We start from the raw sequence: 23,779 nt of genomic DNA on the forward strand, positions 1-23,779 counted from the left end.
AGGAGGTCTTGGGACGACCAGAGATTACGTGAGGGAAGATATCGGGAGATTAGTTCAGAGATATATCTGTATTTGGTGAAGACAAACTGTCCCATTACTGAGACAGGAGATGGCAGATGCTATGGATATAATTCTATATAGACAGGAGCTGGAGACAGAGCTCCTCCTTCTCCCTAGATAGCTGCCATCTCCTATCTCAGCAATGAGGAGTAGTTCTTCACCGAATACAGATTTTACCTCAGAATTGATAATTTTGATAATAACTGATCAATTCTGGCAAGGAAAGAAGCAAATTTCTCTGATACAATATATTACAATGTTTCATATTTTCATGTGTACTATAAATTTATGACATAATACTTACTCTTTAAGCTTAAAAATAAATTGGTTGAAAAATACAAATAACTACTATGCATTTTACAAGTCAATTGCCCTGTTTTGAAAACATTGGTTTTGTTGAGGTTTGGGGTTGAGGGCAAGTCACCTGATTCATTAAGAGACACTTGCCCCTTCAGGAATCAGACAAGGCACGAAGTGTTGTGCTCCTCTGTGTGCTCCTTGCCACAAATGTTACTCCAGTAAGATTTCTGGCATAAGGAATGCCGATAAATGTAATAAATTTGATGAGTTGGGGTTGTCACAATCTGTTCCGCCACAGCCCATCCGCGTTTTCAAAGCTGGGCGTAAAAGGTATTAAAACACTAAAAGTTGCAACAATTTTGTGCAGCCTCAGATTTAGTAACTTTTTAAAGCTTTTTACAACAGTTTTTTGTGATAGAAACCAATTTATGGGTCAATGTTTTTAGAGTGTACTGTTTAAAGATCCATGTATTATGATGGCAGAACATTAAACATTAATTTATTGCAGATAATGGCCATTAGCTTGACACCAAACCATTTTTTCATGGTTGCATTTGTAATCTATATCACATAGATCTCAAATATGGTACCCATAAAGATCAGTGAACACATAATGTACTTTTGTTTTCCCTATGCACAGCTATTCAAGACATTTCTTCAACATCTTAAATGGGAAAAATTGCAAAGTGATTGTAAAAATAAGCAACTTCGCAATTCAATACCCGTGTAAACTAACTTTCACTCATCACTCATCATCACTTTCTTACCGCTCGGAGCTCCACTAATCCCAAGAACAGTGCTCTGAGATGCCCCACTGGCATGGAGTTTTCCAGACATTCATTGTCTATAGTGCACTAAAGACTATGGCACTCCTAGGTTGCAGTCAAGAAAATGTTATTAAGCATAAAATGTTCAGTGGTACCACACTTTACAAGATGATCAACGTTTCAGGCTACCTGGACAGTGATCACGGTCTGTAATGAGCAGTGTGGTGGGCACTTCATAGAGAGGCAGTAGGACCCAAAACATTGGCCACCTTGTAAAGTGAAGTACTCTTAAACATGACGTGTTGACAAATAAATACTTCACTGCAACTAAGGTCTGACGTGATCTTTCATGCATTATTTTCTAGATCATCCATCCTACTAATGAACACCACCATCCACCTGGAGTGCTCACTAGAGTTGAGCGAATTTTTCAATATTCAGTTCCGATTATGATCGGCAGCGAATATTGTTTTTGCAACATTCGCTGAACACAGCCAAATGTCATTGGAGTCAATGTGGCTAGAAATGGATGAATATTTTGGAACTGATCATCAAACATACATTCGGCATGACTAGGTTACCAATATGGCACTAATATGCCAAATTCAGATTTGTCAACCGATTCCGAACATATTCTCTCAACTCTAATGCTGACCATAATCTTTCTATGCTCATTATCTATAAGACAGCCAGAGATAGCACACCAGCGCACAGCTATTTCTGGGATGTTTGGCCACCACTTTATTCCAAACAGCATTTCAAAACCCTGATCTAAGGATTGTTAGAGTCCCATGACTGGATAGGTCATATCTTGCCAGGAAATGAATACCTTTAAGTGATGGTTTCACCTGGCACATTCCAATTACAACTGCGGTTCTTCATATCAGATTGTGTTTCGTAGTTTACAATTATTCCAGTTTACAGCCAGACAGCAATTATGGATGGCAATATAAGCTATCAGACAGCTACTTCCTGTTTCATAATGTAAAGGTATTAAAAGCTTAGGGCATAAGCAGCTGAACTTACATTTCAAGAATTATGTTTTTGCCATGAGTAACACAAATAACGCAACTCAAATCTTAAAGCAGTCAGACACTAATGAGCAGCAGTACTTACGTGTTCCACTTTTAGAATCTTTTGATATGTGGCCTGATATAATTCACCTCGCCCAATTTCAGCAATGCGTACTGGGGCCCTGTTCCTAGATAACCTAGCAATTACCGTCTCTTGCTTCAATATACTGATGCTACCCTTCTGCTTTGGGCCACAGTTCTTCAGCTGAAGCTGAATGGCAGCATCAGCTCGGCTAGCTGGTTTAGGATGGAATTGCATTACTTATTGATTTGCTTCTTTAGCCTGATGTCCTCGGTTTCAGTCTATGGCTAGGTTCCTTGGTTTGTTCGTATGCACCTGTTGTTCTATTTCTGCACTGACCTTTGGTGCCATTCCTATCTATACTTCTGCCTCGTCCTCTTGTTTGTCACATCCTTCTCAGTGATTACCCTTGACTTAATAACTGACTTTGCTACTTTTGCATTAGGGCTACTGCTGTCACTTAGGCCGGTTTCACACTGGCGTTTGGAGCAGCTGCGGAGGGCTGCGGACTTCCACCATGAAGCCCCGCCCTCCGCCGCTAGCTCCGCCTACTTCTGCATGCGGCCGGCATGCGGCCTGTGTACCTATCTTTAACATTAGGTACGCAGGTCGTGCGGCTGTATGCGGAGGCTGCCGCATGCGTCGTTTTGACGCTGCAGATAAAAAAATGCTACAGGATGCGTCCTATGCTGGTCGCCGCAGCGTCAAAACGACGCATGCGGCAGCCTCCGCATACAGCCGCATGACCTGCGTACCTAATGATAAATATAGGTACACAGGCCGCATGCCGGCCGCATGCAGAAGTAGGCGGAGCTAGCAGTGGAGGGCGGGGCTTCACGGAGGAAGTCCGCAGCCCTCCGCAGCTGCTCCAAACGCCAGTGTGAAACCGGCCTTAGTGATCATAACTGGGCACCATGACATTGGGATCCTCGTGCAGCATGTTAAGGGTAAATATTAGGGAATCCTTTACATTTTGCACCACAGTCTACCCAGAATCAAACAAATTTAGGATTGAAGTTTCTAGTGTAAGATTAAAAAATGAGTGCTCTATGCAGGTTTATAGCTTAAATCACTGACTGCCTACAGAGGGGCATAGAGATATGATTTATAGAGGTAGTAAAATCCTTTTACAGGAGTGTTCTGTTTTTAACCTTCAGTTGTTCAAAACCATGACCCATAGTATATTGAAATAAGAAAATCATCTTAAGTTACCACTTGATGTTCCAGTGTCGCCTCTCCACTGCTAGACAATGGCTGCAGCAGAGACATCACGTCTGTAGCACATGACTGCTTCAACCAATCACTAGATTCAATCTGGTGATGTCTACATCAGCATCAGCAGCGGAAAGGCAGTCCTGGAGCAACAGTTGGTAATGATGATTTTATTGTTTTCCTCCAGATATTGCCTTTGAACTATTGAAAATTAAAGCAGATATCCCATTCAGTCAAATGTAAAGGTAATGTAAGGCGTTTTGTAAACTCTCTACATGATTAGTTATTCTGCTAATAACTGCTGTTAATTAAAGGAGTTATTAGGTCACCAGATATTGATACCCTTTTTTATAAAAAACTTTGGGGTCCAGCACCCAACCACCCCCCTGATCAACTGTTATAAGCTACTGTATGTTGGCAAACAGATGTACACAATGCACGGTACCATTCAATATATAGTGGCCAGTGCCACTGCTGGGAAATGCAAAACAGCTCTTTTTCCCTTACATATGTGCAGAACCTGACAGTGGCCAATACATGTCGAATGATTGGTGGGGGTGCTGGGTGTAAGTTCTCTTGAATAGGACCTGCAACACGTCATAGCAACCTCTACACATTGACCAAAGTTGAACATTGCAACTCCATTCGATGCATTTACATCTGGCCAACAATGAGCTGCTAACAGCTGCTTGGTGGGCGATCCCAACCAATCTGATATTGATGACCTATCCTAAGCAAAGGTCTTCAATATCTGGGGAAAGGACAACCACTTTAAATCCTGAAAATTTGCAGATCATAATCAGTTAAGCTGTAAAAGTACATATATTAATTTCATCAAATTTAAACATCTTTCACTGTACCAAAAGTAAAAGGAATGTTATACCCATGATAATAATGTGAAGTGATTTTGCTTGAATCTAATTTCCTATTGCACCAGGGAAACAGATAATAGAAACCACCTTGATTGTTTGCAGACCACTGTCTATGTTCACTAATGCATTACATATGCAGTGCTTTTCTCAGTGCATTGGCTTACTTGGTGATCCCCTTGTGAGTTCAACCTTCCTTTGCTTTCCTGCCAAAGGAAAGGGGAGGACTTGCAAGAAATCTTGGTAGTGTCTATTTCGCATTCACTCTGTATGCCTTCACAGAAAAATTTAAGAATTATGTAATTTCAAAAGAAAAGAGGTAAAAAAATGATAAAGTTAAAGAAAAAGGCTGAATTATAAAAATAAGCCTTGGAGGGGTAACATGAGTGGGGAGGTTACAGGAACATTCACATACATTAATGGCGGGAAGGAAATAAAGCTCAGGAAAGGAGGTGTCAAAACAAGGTCATGCTCTTAAACTGAATGCTGGAAGGTACAGGGGAAGTGTGTTTTAATATGTGATATATAAAAGCAAATATGCTTGTATAACCGCTTGCCAGAGCGGGAACCCTGCTACAGTTACTTCAGAAGACAGAAATTCTATTTCAAATATACATATCTAGTGTTCAACATATCTAGTGATGCTCATTAAATTTCTCATAATTTACAACTTGGTGTTCTTCAGAAAAAAGTAGAAATCATATGCTAAGATAAAGGTGAAATTGTACACATAACCCACTGCACGAGAAGCAAGAAAAGGAGACATTCACTTATGAGCCATAATTTGAATCAACTGGCAGGTGGAGGTCATAACAATCATGCGACAATGATACCTTAAGGCTTCTTTCACACATCAGTTTTTTGCCATCAGTCAAAATCCGTCGAATATTAAAGAAACGGATCCGTTGCAGATTGTGAAAAACTTATGCAACGGATCCATTTTTCGCCGGATCCGGCTATCTGATCCAACTAATTGGATCCTAAAAAAATCGGAGCATGCTCAGTTAAAAAAAACGGAATCCGTCACCAGATTCCGCCATTTGACGGATCCGGCACCATAGGTTTCCATTCTAGCAAACGACGGACGGCGACAGATCCATCGCTGTACGTTCTTTCGACGGACACAAAGAACGTTACTATGTCCGTTTTCTCCGTCCGCCGGATAAACAATTTTCAACGGATCCGGCGAACGACGAATGAAACGTGAGGCCATCCGTCGCTCATACAAGTCTATGAGAAAAAAACGGATCCGGCGGCAACATTGCCGTTTTTTCCAAAAGTCACCGGATTGAGACTGACGGCAAAAGACTGATGCGTGAAAGGGGCTTTAGAGGTAGGATATATTAGGAAGTGAAAACACAAGGAGAAACAATAAATAAATATATATATATATATATATATATATATATATATATATATATATACAGTGCCTACAAGTAGTATTCAACCCCCTGCAGATTTAGCAGGTTTACACATTTGGAATTAACTTGGCATTGTGACATTTGGACTGTAGATCAGCCTGGAAGTGTGAAATGCACTGCAGCAAAAAAGAATGTTATTTCTTTGTTTATTTTTTTTTTAAATTGGGAAAAGTTTTTTCAGAGGGTCATTTATTATTCAACCCCTCAACCCCCCAGAATTCTGTTTGGTTCCCCTAAAGTATTAAGAAGTAGTTCAGGCACAAAGAACAATGAGCTTCACATGTTTGGATTAATTATCTCTTTTTCCAGCCTTTTCTGACTATTTAAGACCCTCCCCAAACTTGTGAACAGCACTCAAACATGGTCAACATGGGAAAGACAAAGGAGCATTCCAAGGCCATCAGAGACAAGATCGTGGAGGGTCACAAGGCGGGCAAGGGGTACAAAACCCTTTCCGAGGAGTTGGGCCTACCTGTCTCCACTGTTGGGAGCATCATCCGGAAGTGGAAGGCTTATGGAACTACTGTTAGCCTTCCACGGCCTGGACAGCCTTTGAAAGTTTCCTCCCGTGCCGAGGCCAGGCTTGTCCGAAGAGTCAAGGCTAACCCAAGGACAACAAGGAAGGAGCTCCGGGAAGATCTCATGGCAGTGGGGACATTGGTTTCAGTCAATACCATAAGTAACGTACTCCACCGCAATGGTCTCCGTTCCAGACGAGCCCGTAAGGTACCTTTACTTTCAAAGCGTCATGTCAAGGCTCGTCTTCAGTTTGCTCATGATCACTTGGAGGACTCTGAGACTGACTGGTTCAAGGTTCTCTGGTCTGATGAGACCAAGATCGAGATCTTTGGTGCCAACCACACACGTGACGTTTGGAGACTGGATGGCACTGCATACGACCCCAAGAATACCATCCCTACAGTCAAGCATGGTGGTGGCAGCATCATGCTGTGGGGCTGTTTCTCAGCCAAGGGGCCTGGCCATCTGGTACGCATCCATGGGAAGATGGATAGCACGGCCTACCTGGAGATTTTGGCCAAGAACCTCCGCTCCTCCATCAAGGATCTTAAGATGGGTCGTCATTTCATCTTCCAACAAGACAACGACCCAAAGCACACAGCCAAGAAAACCAAGGCCTGGTTCAAGAGGCAAAAAATCAAGGTGTTGCAGTGGCCTAGTCAGTCTCCTGACCTTAACCCAATTGAAAACTTGTGGAAGGAGCTCAAGATTAAAGTCCACATGAGACACCCAAAGAACCTAGATAACTTGGAGAAGATCTGCATGGAGGAGTGGGCCAAGATAACTCCAGAGACCTGTGCCGGCCTGATCAGGTCTTATAAAAGACGATTATTAGCTGTAATTGAAAACAAAGGTTATTCCACAAAATATTAAACCTAGGGGTTGAATAATAATTGACCCACACTTTTATGTTTAAAATTTATAAAAATGTAACTGAGCAACAAAACTTTTTGGTTTGTAAGATTTATGCATCTGTTAATAAATCCTGCTCTTGTTTGAAGTTTGAAGGCTCTAACTTATTTGCATCTTATTAAACCTGCTAAATCTGCAGGGGGTTGAATACTACTTGTAGGCACTGTATATATATATACAGCTCAGGCAAAAGTTAAGAGACCACTGCAAAATGTTCAGTTTGGCTGAATTTTTTCTTTATAGGTATATTTTTAAGTACAATGTAAATTGTTCCTTTAGGCTAGAAACTTCTGACAACATGTCTCCGAATTTCCAAGCAATAAATTTTGTATTTTTTTTCTGACAAAGAAAAATGGTCAAAATAAAAAAAGAACAGTGCTTTCAGACCTCAAATAATGCAAAGAAAACAAGTTCAAAATCATTCAGAAACAACAATACTAATGTTTTAACTCAGGAAGAGTTCAGAAATCAATATTTTGTGGAATAACCATGATTTTTCATCACAGCTTTCATGCGTCTTGGCATGCTTTCCACCAGTCTTTCACACTGCTTCTGGTGCAAAAATCTAAGCAGTTCTTCTTTGTTTGATGGCTTGTGACTATCCATCATCTTCTTGATCACATTCCAGAGGTTTTCAATGGGGTTCAGGTCTGGAGATTGGACTGCTCATGACAGGGTTTTGATGTGGTGGTCTCTTTATTTTTGCCAGAGCTGTATATACATATACAGTGGGGGAAATAAGTATTTGATCCCTTGCTGATTTTGTAAGTTTGCCTACTGTCAAAAACATGAATAGTCTATAATTTTAAGGGTAGGTTAATGTTAACATTGAGAGATAAAATATAAAAAATAAAATCTAGAAAATCACATTGTATCAATTATATAAACGTATTTGCATTTTGCAGTGAGAAATAAGTAGTTTATCTCTCTGGCAAACAAGGGTGGCAAAACTCTTGTTGGCAAGCATAGCAGTGAGAAGTTTTTTGCAGTTGATGATGAGGTTTGCGCACATGTCAGGAGGAATTTTGGTCCACTCCTCTTTGCAGATCATCTCTAAATCATTAAGATTTTGATGCTGTCGCTTGGCAACTTGTAGCTTCAACTCCTTCCATAAGTTTTCTATGGGACTAAGGTCTGTAGACTGGCTAGTCCACTCCATGAACTTAATGTGCTTCTTTTTGAGCCACTCCTTTGTTGCCTTGGATGTATGTTTTTGGTCATTGTCTTGCTGGAAGACTCAGCCATGACCCATTTTTAATGTTCTGGCGGAGGGAAGGAGGTTGTCACTCAGGATTTTATGGTACATGGCTCCATCCATTCTCCCAGTAGCCCTGTGCCCTTAGCAGAGAAAACCCCCCCTAACAAAATGTTTCCTCCTCCATGCTTAACAGTGGGGACAGCTGTCATGTTCTCAATGGCAAGAGAACATAGCATCAGCATATATAGGAACTAGCTCTTGGAAGATGGGAACTGAGCTGACCATGAACTAAACCTAACGCACAACTAGCAGTGGCCGGGTAGCATGCCTACGTTGATTCTAGATGCCCAGCACCAGCCGGAGGACTAAATAATGCTAGCAGAGGAAAATATTAGTCCTAGCTCACCTCTAGAGAAATACCCCGAAAGGAGACAGAGGCCCCCCACATGTATTGGCGGTGAATTAAGATGAAATAACAAACGTAGTATGAAAATAGGTTTAGCAAATTTGAGGTCCACTTACTACATAGCAGAAGACAGAAAGGACACTTTCATGGTCAGCTGAAAACCCTATCAAAACACCATCCAGAAATTACTTTAAAACTCTGGCATTAACTCATAACACCAGAGTGGCAATTCCTGTTCACAAGAGCTTTCCAGACACAGTAACGAAACTACAGCTGTGAACTGGAACAAAAATGCAAAAACAAACATGGACAAGAGTCCAACTTATCTAGTAGTTGTCTAGGAGCAGGAACAAGCACAGAGAGGCTTCTGATAACATTGTTGACCGGCAAGCAACTAACAGAGCAGCAAGGTTATATAGCGACTCCCACATCTTGATGGGAACAGGTGAACAGAGAAGATGAAAACACCAGTTCAATTCCACCAGTAGCCACCGGGGGAGCCCAGAATCCAAATTCACAACAGTACCCCCCCCTCAAGGAGGGGGCACCGAACCCTCACCAGAACCACCAGGGCGATCAGGATGGGCCCTATGAAAGGCACGAACCAGATCAGAGGCATGAACATCAGATGCATTCACCCAAGAATTATCCTCCTGGCCGTATCCCTTCCACTTGACCAGATACTGGAGTCTCCGTCTGGAAACACGAGAGTCTAAGATTTTCTCCACAACGTACTCCAACTCACCCTCAACCAACACCGGAGCAGGAGGCTCAACGGAAGGCACAACCGGTACCTCATACCTGCGCAATAATGACCGATGAAAAACGTTATGAATAGAAAAGGATGCAGGGAGGTCCAAACGGAAGGAAACAGGGTTAAGAATCTCCAATATCTTATACGGGCCGATGAACCGAGGCTTAAACTTAGGAGAAGAGACCCTCATAGGGACAAAACGAGAAGACAACCACACCAAATCCCCAACACAAAGCCGAGGACCAACACGACGGTGGCGGTTGGCAAAAAGCTGAGTCTTCTCCTGGGACAACCTCAAATTGTCCACCACCTGCCCCCAGATCTGATGCAATCTCTCCACCACAGCATCCACTCCAGGACAATCCGAAGATTCCACCTGACCAGAGGAAAATCGAGGATGAAACCCCGAATTACAGAAAAACGGGGACACCAAAGTGGCAGAGCTGGCCCGATTATTGAGAGCGAACTCTGCCAATGGCAAAAAAGCAACCCAATCATCCTGGTCAGCAGACACAAAACACCTCAGATATGTCTCCAGGGTCTGATTAGTCCGCTCGGTCTGGCCATTCGTCTGAGGATGGAAAGCGGACGAAAAAGATAAATCTATGCCCATCCTAGCACAGAATGCCCGCCAAAATCTAGACACGAATTGGGTCCCTCTGTCAGAAATGATATTCTCAGGAATACCATGCAAACGAACAACATTTTGAAAAAACAGAGGAACCAACTCGGAAGAAGAAGGCAACTTGGGCAGAGGAACCAAATGGACCATCTTAGAGAAACGGTCACACACCACCCAGATGACAGACATCTTCTGAGAAACAGGCAGATCTGAAATAAAATCCATCGAGATGTGCGTCCAAGGCCTCTTAGGAATAGGCAAGGGCAACAATAATCCACTAGCCCGAGAGCAACAAGGCTTGGCCCGAGCACAAACGTCACAAGACTGCACAAAGCCTCGCACATCTCGTGACAGGGAAGGCCACCAGAAGGACCTTGCCACCAAATCCCTGGTACCAAAAATGCCAGGATGACCTGCCAACGCAGAAGAATGAACCTCAGAGATGACTCTACTGGTCCAATCATCAGGAACAAACAGTTTATCAGGTGGGCAACGATCCGGTCTATCCGCCTGAAACTCCTGCAAGGCCCGCCGCAGGTCTGGAGAAACGGCTGACAATACCACTCCATCCTTAAGGATACCTGTGGGCTCAGAGTTACCAGGCGAGTCAGGCTCAAAACTCCTAGAAAGGGCATCCGCCTTAACATTCTTAGAACCCGGTAGGTATGACACCACAAAATTAAACCGAGAGAAAAATAATGACCAGCGCGCCTGTCTAGGATTCAGGCGCCTGGCGGTCTCAAGATAAATCAAGTTTTTGTGGTCAGTCAATACCACCACCTGATGTCTGGCCCCCTCAAGCCAATGGCGCCACTCCTCAAAAGCCCACTTCATGGCCAAAAGCTCCCGATTCCCAACATCATAATTCCGCTCAGCGGGCGAAAATTTACGGGAAAAGAAGGCACAAGGCCTCATCACGGAGCAGTCAGAACTTTTCTGCGACAACACTGCCCCAGCTCCGATCTCAGAAGCGTCGACCTCAACCTGAAAAGGTAGAGCAACATCAGGCTGACGCAACACAGGGGCAGAGGAAAAACGGCGCTTAAGCTCCCGAAAGGCCTCCACAGCGTCAGGGGACCAATCAGCAACATCAGCACCCTTCTTAGTCAAATCGGTCAATGGCTTAGCAATATCCGAAAAACCAGCAATAAATCGACGATAAAAGTTAGCAAAGCCCAAAAATTTCTGAAGACTCTTAAGAGAAGAGGGCTGCGTCCAATCACAAATAGCTTGAACCTTGACAGGATCCATTTCAATGGAAGAGGGAGAAAAAATATATCCCAAAAAGGAAATCCTCTGTACCCCAAAAACACACTTAGAACCCTTCACACACAAAGAATTAGACCGCAAAACCTGGAAAACCCTCCTGACTTGCTGGACATGAGAGTCCCAGTCATCCGAAAAAATCAGAATATCATCCAGATACACAATCATAAATTTATCCAAATAATCGCGAAAAATATCATGCATAAAGGACTGGAAAACTGACGGAGCATTTGAAAGACCAAAAGGCATCACTAAATACTCAAAGTGGCCCTCGGGCGTATTAAATGCGGTTTTCCACTCATCCCCCTGCCTGATTCGCACCAAATTATACGCCCCACGAAGGTCAATCTTAGAGAACCACTTGGCCCCCTTTATGCGAGCAAACAAATCAGTCAGCAACGGCAATGGGTATTGATATTTTACAGTGATTTTATTCAAAAGCCGATAATCGATACATGGTCTCAAAGAGCCGTCTTTTTTTGACACAAAGAAAAAACCGGCTCCTAAGGGAGATGACGATGGACGAATATGTCCCTTTTCCAAGGACTCCTTTATATATTCTCGCATAGCAGCATGTTCAGGCACAGACAGATTAAATAAACGACCCTTTGGGTATTTACTACCCGGGATTAAATCTATGGCACAATCGCACTCTCGGTGCGGAGGTAATGAACCAAGCTTGGATTCTTCAAAGACGTCACGATAGTCAGACAGGAACTCAGGAATTTCAGAGGGAATAGATGATGAAATGGAAACCACAGGTACATCCCCATGAGCCCCCTTACATCCCCAGCTCAACACAGACATAGCTCTCCAGTCGAGGACTGGGTTGTGAGATTGCAGCCAAGGCAATCCTAGCACCAAATCATCATGTAGATTATACAGCACCAGAAAGCGAATAATCTCCTGGTGATCCGGATTAATACGCATAGTTACTTGTGTCCAGTATTGTGGTTTATTATTAGCCAATGGGGTGGAGTCAATCCCCTTCAGAGGAATAAGAGTCTCCAAAGGCTCTAAATCATACCCACAGCGTTTGGCAAAGGACCAATCCATAAGACTCAAAGCGGCGCCAGAGTCGACATAGGCGTCCGTGGTAATAGATGACAAAGAGCAAATCAGGGTCACAGATAGAATAAACTTAGACGGTAAGGTGCAAATGGAAACAGATTTATCAAGCTTTTTAGTGCGCTTAGAGCATGCTGATATAACATGAGTAGAATCACCACAATAGAAACACAACCCATTTTTCCGTCTAAAATTCTGCCGCTCGCTTCGGGACAGAATTCTATCACACTGCATACTCTCTGGCGACTTCTCAGTGGACACCGCCAGATGGTGCACTGGTTTGCGCTCCCGCAAACGCCTATCGATCTGAATAGCCATTGTCATGGACTCATTCAGACCCGCAGGCACAGGGAACCCCACCATAACATCCTTAATGGCATCAGAGAGACCCTCTCTGAAAGTCGCCGCCAGGGCGCACTCATTCCACTGAGCAAGCACAGACCATTTACGGAATCTTTGACAGTAAATTTCCGCTTCATCTTGCCCCTGAGATAGGGACATCAAAGTTTTTTCTGCCTGAAGCTCCAAATGAGGTTCGTCATAAAGCAACCCCAAGGCCAGAAAAAACGCATCCACATTGAGCAACGCAGGATCCCCTGGTGTCAATGAAAAAGCCCAGTCTTGAGGGTCGCCCCGGAGCAAGGAAATCACAATCCTGACCTGCTGTGCAGGGTCTCCGGCAGAGCGAAATTTCAGGGACAAAAATAATTTGCAATTATTTCGAAAATTCTGAAACCCAGATCTATTCCCCGAGAAAAATTCCGGCAAAGGAATTCTCGGCTCAGATACAGGTGCATGACAAACAAAGTCTTGCAAATTTTGTACCTTCGTGGCGAGATTATTCAAACCTGCAGTTACACTCTGAAGATCCATTACAAACAGGTGGACACAGAGCCATTCAAAGATTAGAAGGAGAAAAAAAAAAAAAAAAAATTCTCAGCAGACTTCTTATTTCTCTCCTTTCTCAGCCAAGGATTTTAACCCTTTAGTGTCCGGTCAAACTGTCATGTTCTCAATGGCAAGAGAACATAGCATCAGCATATATAGGAACTAGCTCTTGGAAGATGGGAACTGAGCTGACCATGAACTAAACCTAACGCACAACTAGCAGTGGCCGGGTAGCATGCCTACGTTGATTCTAGATGCCCAGCACCAGCCGGAGGACTAAATAATGCTAGCAGAGGAAAATATTAGTCCTAGCTCACCTCTAGAGAAATACCCCGAAAGGAGACAGAGGCCCCCCACATGTATTGGCGGTGAATTAAGATGAAATAACAAACGTAGTATGAAAATAGGTTTAGCAAATTTGAGGTCCACTTACTACATAGCAGAAGACAGAAAGGACACTTTCATGGTCAGCTGAAAACCCTATCAAAACACCATCCAGAAATTACTTTAAAACTCTGGCATTAACTCATAACACCAGAGTGGCAATTCCTGTTCACAAGAGCTTTCCAGACACAGTAACGAAACTACAGCTGTGAACTGGAACAAAAATGCAAAAACAAACATGGACAAGAGTCCAACTTATCTAGTAGTTGTCTAGGAGCAGGAACAAGCACAGAGAGGCTTCTGATAACATTGTTGACCGGCAAGCAACTAACAGAGCAGCAAGGTTATATAGCGACTCCCACATCTTGATGGGAACAGGTGAACAGAGAAGATGAAAACACCAGTTCAATTCCACCAGTAGCCACCGGGGGAGCCCAGAATCCAAATTCACAACAGACAGCGTTTTTTGGGTTATAGGCAGCATTTCTCTTCCTCCAAACATGGCACCTTATCCCATTCACTCACAGAATCATCCAGGTGTTCATTGAAAACTTCAAACGAGCCTGCACATTTGTCTTCTTGAGCAGGGGGACCTTGTGGGCAATGCAGGATTTTAAACTTTTACAGCGTAATGTGTTACAAATTGTTTTTTTGGTGACTGTGGTCCCAGCTGCCTTGAGATCATTAACATGTTCTCCCGTGTAGTTTTAGGCAGATCTCTCACCTTCCTCATGATCATGGATACCCCACGAGGTGAGATTTTGCATGATGCCCCAGATCGATGTCAATTGACAGTCATTTTGTATTTCTTCCATTTTCTTACTATTGCACCAACAGCTATCTCCTTCTCACCCAGCGTCTAACTTATGGTTTTGTAGCCGATTCCAGCTATGTGAAGGTCTATGATATTGTCCCTGACATCCTTATAAGCTCTTTGGTCTTGCCCATGTTGTAGAGGTTAGAGTCTGACTGATTAATTGAGTCTGTGGACAGAAGTCTTTTATAAAGGTGACTATGTAAGACAGCTGTCTTTAATGCAGGTAAAGAGTTGATTAGGAGCATCTAACTGGTCTGTAGGAGCCAGAACTCAATGGTCTCAATACTCAATACTTATTTCTCACTGCAAAATGCAAATACATTTATAGAATTTATACAATGTGATTTTCTGGATTTTATTTTTGATATTCTATCTCTCAATGTTAAAATTATCCTACCCTTAAAATTAAAGACTGTTCTGATCTATGTGTTTATTGTTATGCTGTAATGTCTATTGTATGTACATTTCCCCTCTAAAATGTAAAGTGCTGCGGAATATGTCGGCGCTATAGAAATAAAATTATTATTATTATTACCTGAAACCAGATAAAAAGGGGACTCAAACTTGGCACTGTGTGTCTCAATGTGCCACACTAAGCATGGAGAACAGAAAGAGAAGAGAACTGTCTGAGGATTTGAGAACCAAAATGGTTAAAAAATATCAACAATCTCAAGGTTACAAGTCCATCTTTAGAAATTTTCATGTTCCTTTGTCCATAGTGCGCAACATAATCAAGAAGTTCATAACCCAACTAGATGGTGGCCCGATTCTAACATATTGGGTATTCTAGAATATGTAGGTAGTATATAGCACAGGCTACTACTATATTGCACAGTGACGTAGTATATAACACAACCGACGTAGTATATAACATAGCTACGTAGTATATAACAGAGCTACGTAGTATGCAACACAGCATCTAGTATATAGCAGAGCTATAGTATATAACACAGTCACATAGTATATAACATAGCCACGTAGTGTTTTGCACAGGTATGTAGTATATTGGTCAGCCACGTAGTATATTGCACAGCCACGTAGTATATAACACAGTCACGTAGTGTATTGCACAGCTACGTAGTGTATTGCACAGCTACGTAGTGTGTCATGAATCCCCAATGGCTAGGGATAGCACAGGATGAGCAAAGTATAATAAATATCGGACGAGCTCTAGGGTGATGGAACCTGGGCTGACCGCTGCCCTACGCCTGACAAACGCAACTAGAGATAGCCAGGGAGCGTGCCTACGTTGGTTCTAGACGCCACGCACCAGCCTAAGAGCTAACTAGTACTGCAGAGAAAACAAAGACCTCACTTGCCTCCAGAGGAATTAACCCCAAAGATATAGTTGCCCCCCACATGTATTGACGGTGAAATGAGAGGAAGGCACACACATAGAGATGATGTATATAGCTTTAGCAAATAGAGGCCCGCTGAAAACTAGAAAGCAGAATGACACAAAAGGGGACTGAGCGGTCAGCAAAAAACCCTAATCAAAAAAACCATCCTGAGATTACAAGAACCCATGTGCCAACTCATGGCACATGGGGAGAACCTCAGTCCACTAGAGCAACCAGCTAACAAAGAGACATTCTAAGCAAGCTGGACAAAAAACCAAACAACTGAAAATCAGCACTTAGCTTATCCTGAAAGATCTGGGAGCAGGTAGGCAGGAACCAAACAGAGCACATCTGAACACATTGATAGCCGGCAAGGGAAATGACAGAGAGGCCAGGTAAAATAGGAAACACCCAGCCTCTGATGGACAGATGGAAACCAAAGGCCGCAACCCACCAAAGTCACCCAGTACCAGCAGTAACCACCAGAGGGAGCCCGCAAACAGAATCCACAACAGTACCCCCCCTTGAGGAGGGGTCACCGAACCCTCACGAGAACCCCCAGGGCGATCAGGGTGAGCTCTATGGAAGGCGCGGACCAAATCAGTCGCATGAACATCGGAGGCGACCACCCAGGAATTGTCCTCCTGACCATAACCCTTCCACTTAACCAAATACTGGAGTTTGCGTCTGGAAACACGAGAATCCAAGATCTTTTCAACAACATACTCCAATTCTCCCTCCACCAGCACCGGAGCAGGAGGCTCGACCGAAGGAACAACAGGCACCTCATACCTCCGCAACAACGACCGATGGAACACATTATGAATAGCGAACGATGCTGGGAGATCCAAACGGAAAGATACAGGGTTAAGAATCTCCGAGATCCTATAAGGACCGATGAACCGAGGCTTGAACTTAGGAGAAGAGACCTTCATAGGGACAAAACGAGAAGACAACCACACCAAGTCCCCAACAAGAAGTCGGGGACCCACGCGGCGACGGCGATTAGCAAACTGCTGAGTCTTCTCCTGAGATAACTTCAAATTGTCCACCACCTGATTCCAAATGTGATGTAGCCTGTCCACCACCACGTCCACTCCAGGACAATCCGAAGACTCCACCTGACCAGAGGAAAAACGAGGATGAAACCCCGAATTACAAAAAAAAGGAGAGACCAACGTGGCCGAACTAGCCCGATTATTAAGAGCAAATTCGGCCAGTGGCAAAAAAGCAACCCAGTCATCCTGATCAGCAGAAACAAAACACCTCAAATAAGTTTCCAAGGTCTGATTAGTTCGCTCCGTCTGGCCATTCGTCTGAGGATGGAATGCAGACGAGAAAGACAAATCAATGCCCATCTTGGCACAAAACGTCCGCCAAAATCTAGACACAAACTGGGATCCCCTGTCAGAAACGATATTCTCCGGAATCCCATGCAAACGAACCACGTTCTGAAAAAACAAAGGAACCAACTCAGAGGAGGAGGGCAACTTAGGCAAGGGCACCAAATGAACCATCTTAGAAAAGCGGTCACACACAACCCAGATAACGGGCATTTTCTGTGAAACCGGGAGATCAGAAATAAAATCCATGGAAATGTGCGTCCAAGGCCTCTTCGGGATGGGCAAGGATAACAACAACCCACTAGCCCGTGAACAGCAAGGCTTAGCTCGAGCACACACTTCACAAGGCTGCACAAAGGTACGCACATCCCTAGACAAGGAAGGCCACCAAAAAGACCTGGCCACCAAGTCTCTAGTACCAAATATTCCAGGATGACCAGCCAACACAGAAGAATGGACCTCGGAGATGACTCTACTGGTCCAATCATCCGGAACAAACAGTCTTTCTGGTGGACATCGATCCGGTTTATCCACCTGAAACTCCTGCAATGCGCGTCGCAAGTCTGGGGATACGGCGGACAATATTACCCCATCCCTAAGGATACCAGCAGGCCCAGTGTCTCCAGGGGAGTCAGGCACAAAACTCCTGGAAAGAGCATCTGCCTTCACATTCTTTGAACCTGGCAGGTATGAAACCACGAAATTGAAACGAGAAAAAAATAACGACCAACGAGCCTGTCTAGGATTCAAATGCCTGGCAGACTCAAGGTAAGTGAGATTCTTGTGATCAGTCAAGACCACCACGCGATGTTTAGCACCCTCAAGCCAATGACGCCACTCCTCAAATGCCCACTTCATGGCCAAAAGCTCCCGATTACCCACATCATAATTGCGCTCGGCGGGCGAGAGTTTTCTAGAGAAGAAAGCACATGGCTTCATCACCGAGCCATTAGAACTTCTCTGTGACAAAACTGCCCCCGCTCCAATCTCGGAAGCATCAACCTCCACCTGGAAAGGAAGTGAAACATCTGGTTGACACAACACAGGAGCAGAAGAAAACCGGCGCTTAAGTTCCCGAAAGGCCTCCACAGCCGCAGGAGACCAATCAGCAACATCAGCACCCTTTTTAGTCAAATCAGTCAAAGGTTTAACAATACTGGAAAAATTAGCAATGAACCGACGATAAAAATTAGCAAACCCCAAGAACTTCTGAAGGCTCTTAACAGATGTAGGTTGTGTCCAGTCACAAATAGCCTGAACCTTAATGGGATCCATCTCAATAGTAGAAGGAGAAAAAATGTACCCCAAAAAAGAAATCTTCTGGACTCCGAAGAGACACTTTGAGCCCTTCACAAACAGAGAATTGGCCCGCAAAACTTGAAACACCTTCCTGACCTGTAGAACATGAGACTCCCAGTCATCAGAAAACACCAAAATATCATCCAAATACACAATCATAAACTTATCCAGATATTCATGGAAAATATTGTGCATAAAGGACTGAAAGACTGACGGAGCATTGGAGAGTCCAAAAGGCATTACCAAATACTCAAAATGGCCCTCAGGCGTATTAAATGCGGTTTTCCACTCATCACCCTGTTTTATCCGCACCAGATTATACGCACCACGAAGATCTATTTTAGTGAACCACCTAGCCCCCTTAATGCGAGCAAACAAATCAGTAAATAATGGCAATGGATACTGGTATTTGACTGTAATCTTATTCAGAAGGCGATAATCTATACAAGGCCTCAGAGAACCATCTTTTTTTGCCACGAAAAAAAAACCCTGCTCCCAGAGGGGACGAAGATGGACGAATATGTCCCTTTTCTAAGGACTCCTTAATATAATTCCGCATAGCAGTATGCTCTGGCAGTGACAGATTAAATAAACGACCCTTAGGGAACTTACTGCCAGGAATCAATTCTATAGCACAGTCACACTCTCTATGGGGAGGGAGTGAATTGAGCTTAGGCTCCTCAAAAACATCCCTATAATCCGACAAAAATGCAGGGATCTCCGAAGGAGTAGATGAAGCTATAGAAATCGGAGGTGCATCATCATGAACCCCGTGACATCCCCAGCTTAGCACAGACATTGTTTTCCAGTCCAGGACAGGATTATGAGTTTGTAACCATGGCAGACCAAGCACTAGTACATCATGTAAATTATACAGTACAAGGAAGCGAATCACCTCCTGATGAACGGGAGTCATGCGCATGGTCACTTGTGTCCAATACTGCGGTTTATTCATAGCCAATGGTGTAGAATCAATTCCTTTCAGAGGAATAGGAACTTCCAGAGGCTCTAGACTAAAACCGCAGCGTTTAGCAAATGACCAATCCATAAGACTCAGGGCAGCGCCTGAATCCACATAGGCATCGACGGAAATGGACGACAGTGAAAAAATCAGAGTCACAGACAAAATGAACTTAGACTGCAGAGTATGCAAATGGCAAAAGATTTATCAACCCTTTTTGTGCGTTTAGAGCATGCTGATATAACATGAGCTGAATCACCACAATAAAAACACAAACCATTTTTCCGCCTATAATTTTGCCGTTCACTTCTGGACTGAATTCTATCACATTGCATAGTCTCAGGTGCCTGTTCAGAAGACACCGCCAACTGGTGCACGGGTTTGCGCTCCCGTAAACGCCGATCAATCTGAATGGCCATAGCCATAGACTCATTCAGACCTGTAGGCGCAGGGAACCCCACCATAATATCCTTAATGGCCTCAGAAAGACCATTTCTGAAGTTTGCAGCCAGGGCGCACTCATTCCACTGAGTAAGCACCGACCATTTCCGAAATTTCTGACAATATATTTCCGCTTCATCATGCCCCTGAGAGAGGGCTAATAAAGCCTTTTCAGCCTGAATCTCTAGGTTAGGTTCCTCATAGAGCAATCCCAATGCCAGAAAAAACGCATCCACACTGAGCAATGCAGGATCCCCTGGTGCCAATGCAAATGCCCAATTCTGAGGGTCGCCCCGTAGGAACGATATAACAATCTTGACCTGTTGAGCAGGGTCTCCAGAGGAGCGAGATTTCAAAGAGAGAAACAATTTACAATTGTTCCTGAAATTCAGGAAGGTAGATCTATCTCCAGAAAAAAACTCTGGAATAGGAATTCTAGGCTCAGACATGGGAGTGTGAACAACGAAATCCTGTATGTTTTGAACCTTTGCCGCGAGATTACTCAGGCTGGAAGCCAAACTCTGAACATCCATGATAAACAGCTAAGATCAGAGCCATTCAAGGGTTAAGAGGAGGTAAGAAGCAGCTAGACAGCAATTAAGGGCTAGGCAGCAAAACTCTGAAGGAAAAAAAAAAAAAAAAAAATTTTCCTTGAACACTTTGCGGGCCGGCTATACTGTCATGAATCCCCAATGGCTAGGGATAGCACAGGATGAGCAAAGTATAATAAATATCGGACGAGCTCTAGGGTGATGGAACCTGGGCCGACCGCTGCCCTACGCCTGACAAACGCAACTAGAGATAGCCAGGGAGCGTGCCTACGTTGGTTCTAGACGCCACGCACCAGCCTAAGAGCTAACTAGTACTGCAGAGAAAACAAAGACCTCACTTGCCTCCAGAGGAATTAACCCCAAAGATATAGTTGCCCCCCACATGTATTGACGGTGAAATGAGAGGAAGGCACACACATAGAGATGATGTATATAGCTTTAGCAAATAGAGGCCCGCTGAAAACTAGAAAGCAGAATGACACAAAAGGGGACTGAGCGGTCAGCAAAAAACCCTAATCAAAAAAACCATCCTGAGATTACAAGAACCCATGTGCCAACTCATGGCACATGGGGAGAACCTCAGTCCACTAGAGCAACCAGCTAACAAAGAGACATTCTAAGCAAGCTGGACAAAAAACCAAACAACTGAAAATCAGCACTTAGCTTATCCTGAAAGATCTGGGAGCAGGTAGGCAGGAACCAAACAGAGCACATCTGAACACATTGATAGCCGGCAAGGGAAATGACAGAGAGGCCAGGTAAAATAGGAAACACCCAGCCTCTGATGGACAGATGGAAACCAAAGGCCGCAACCCACCAAAGTCACCCAGTACCAGCAGTAACCACCAGAGGGAGCCCGCAAACAGAATCCACAACAGTAGTGTATTGCACAGCTATTTAGTATATTGGTCAGTGACATAGTATATAGCAGAGCCATGTAGTATATAACATAGCCACGTAGTATATTGCACAGCCACGTAGTATATAACAGAGCCACGTAGTATATTGCACAGTCAGTGTAGTATATAACAGAACCGACACACCCACATAGTATATTGCACAGCTATGTAGTATATAACACAGAGCACGTAGTATATTGCACAGCCACGTAGTATATTGGACAGTCACGTTGTATATTGCACAGTCACATTGTATATTGCCCAGCTACATAGTATATAGCAGAGATGTTGTATATAACAGAGCCCATGCAGTATGTAACAGCCCACATAGTATATAGCAATGTGGGCACTATATGCGTGGTTAAAAAAGACTTAAAATAAAAAATAAACATATACTCACCTTCCGAAGGCCCCTTGAAGTCCTGGCGTCGGTGTGCGTTGCACGCGGCAGCTTCCGGTCCCTGGGAGTGCAGGACCTGTGATGACGTCCCAGTCACATGACCATGATGTCATGGCAGGTCCTTCTCACATAGCATCCTTGGCACCGGTACCTGCCGCTTGCACTGCCGAGGACAGCGCGCGATGTCGGACGGTGAGAATAACCTTTTTTTATTATTATTATTATTATTTGTAACATTAGATCTTTTTACTATTGATGCTGCATTAATAGGAAAAAGTTGGTCACACAGGGTTAATAGCTGCGTTAACGGAGTGCGTTACACGGCGGTCCGTTAACGCTGGCATTAAGCCTGTGTGAGCACTCAGTGCTGACTGCAGGGCAGTAAAGCCGCGGCCATTTCGCTGCCAAACTATGGCCATCACTGATTGGTCGTGCCAATGGTCGTAGGTGTTTTGCCACGACCAATCAGCGACTTGGATTTCCATGACAGACAGAGGCCGCGACCAATGAATATCCGTGACAGACAGAAGGACAGACAGAAAGACGGAAGTGACCCTTAGACAATGATATAGTAGATGGCACTGTAGCTAATCTATCGGAATGTGGATGGCAGAGAAAAATTGATGAAAGGTTGCAACGCAGGATAGTCCAGATGGTGGATAAGCAGCCTCAGTCAAGTTCCAAAGAAATTCAAGCTGTTCTTCAGGCCCAGGTTTGTATTTTTTCATCATGGAGACAGCTCTGTATGGGAACTCTAGACACACAAAAAGTATGTGTTTAATAAAGATTATTTAAGCTCTTGTTTCATGTCATTAGACTACTTTTTTAATACATAAAAAATTATCTTTGCAGTTTTCTTTAAAGACCTCATTCATAATCAACAATTGTTCCAACAGCTTTAGGCTCGATGGCAGCAGTTGAGAATGCTACACCGCCTACAGTCAATGTGAGAACAGCTCTAGGCTCGATGGCAGAAGTTGAGAATGCTACACAGCCTACCGTGAATGTGACAGATTCTTATTGGAGGACATCAAATTCAACAATATGCAAAAAACCTTTAAATGGTAAGTATAGCCTATAATTTTAATAAAGATAATATGATAACCAGCAATTGTCAAAATTTCCATAAGTAAAATATAATAAGGACATGTTCACCTTTTATAAATGTAAACGTAATCCAGCTTTTTGTTCCTTAAAATCCATTATTTATTGAAGAAATACTTTAAAAGCAGCCTAATACCACCCAGCATAGATATCACTAGCCTGTCAAGGGATCAATAAGCAGACGCGTTTCAAGCTTTGTGGCTCTTATTCATTGCCTAACATATTAGTTTTTTTGTCTGCCTTATATACTAAATCTTGACATGGTCAGTTATTAAGAAGTTACTAATCAATCAAATTTAATTAATTTTCACCTGTTCAAAAGGCTGTTATTAATTCCCACTAGCAAGGTTTAAGTATTTAAGGATATCATAGAATAATCAACGTAATCCTCCTATAACACCAAGTGAAAATGTAAAAACAATATCGATAATTAATGGTAAAAAAACAAGTAAGAAATCAGACAAAACTTACTAAGAAAATGTTGAGAAAAAAAGAAAACAAGAATTAGATAGATGTGGTCATATAACTGTAAATTATAACTGTAATAATAATTGTAAATTATAACTGTAAATTATAACTGTAAATTATATATACATATAAGGTCCTGTTTAATATTCATTCCCATGGTGGTTCTAGTTTTTAAGCTATAAATCCACCAGGATTCTCTGTTCATTAATTTTCTTTGATGGTCACCCCCCTTAGCGGTTTAAAAACCCTTTCTATCAATGTAATTTTATATCTCCATTATGATTAACCGCAAAATGTCTTGAGGCTGCCGAACATTTGGATATTTTTTTATTAGTTGCATCAGAAAGGTGACGTCTGATCCTGACTTTTAATTGGTTTGTAGTGCAACCTACATATTGTACATCACAAATTAAAC

General features: G+C 43.2%; 1 protein-coding gene across 3 annotated transcripts in view; it reads left to right on the plus strand.

Moving 5' to 3' along the window:
* The window catches only part of RAMP2 (receptor activity modifying protein 2), a 128,706-nt gene that overhangs the window by 89,223 nt on the left and 15,704 nt on the right, over positions 1-23,779 (plus strand). For all 3 annotated transcript variants that reach the window (XM_077257653.1, XM_077257654.1, XM_077257655.1), the window contains exon 2: positions 22,689-22,856. In XM_077257653.1, coding sequence (XP_077113768.1) covers positions 22,689-22,856 — 168 coding nt within the window. The remainder of the gene's footprint in view (positions 1-22,688; positions 22,857-23,779) is intronic.

Source organism: Ranitomeya variabilis, chromosome 4, assembly GCF_051348905.1.
Source record: "Ranitomeya variabilis isolate aRanVar5 chromosome 4, aRanVar5.hap1, whole genome shotgun sequence".
Lineage (NCBI taxonomy): Eukaryota > Metazoa > Chordata > Amphibia > Anura > Dendrobatidae > Ranitomeya > Ranitomeya variabilis.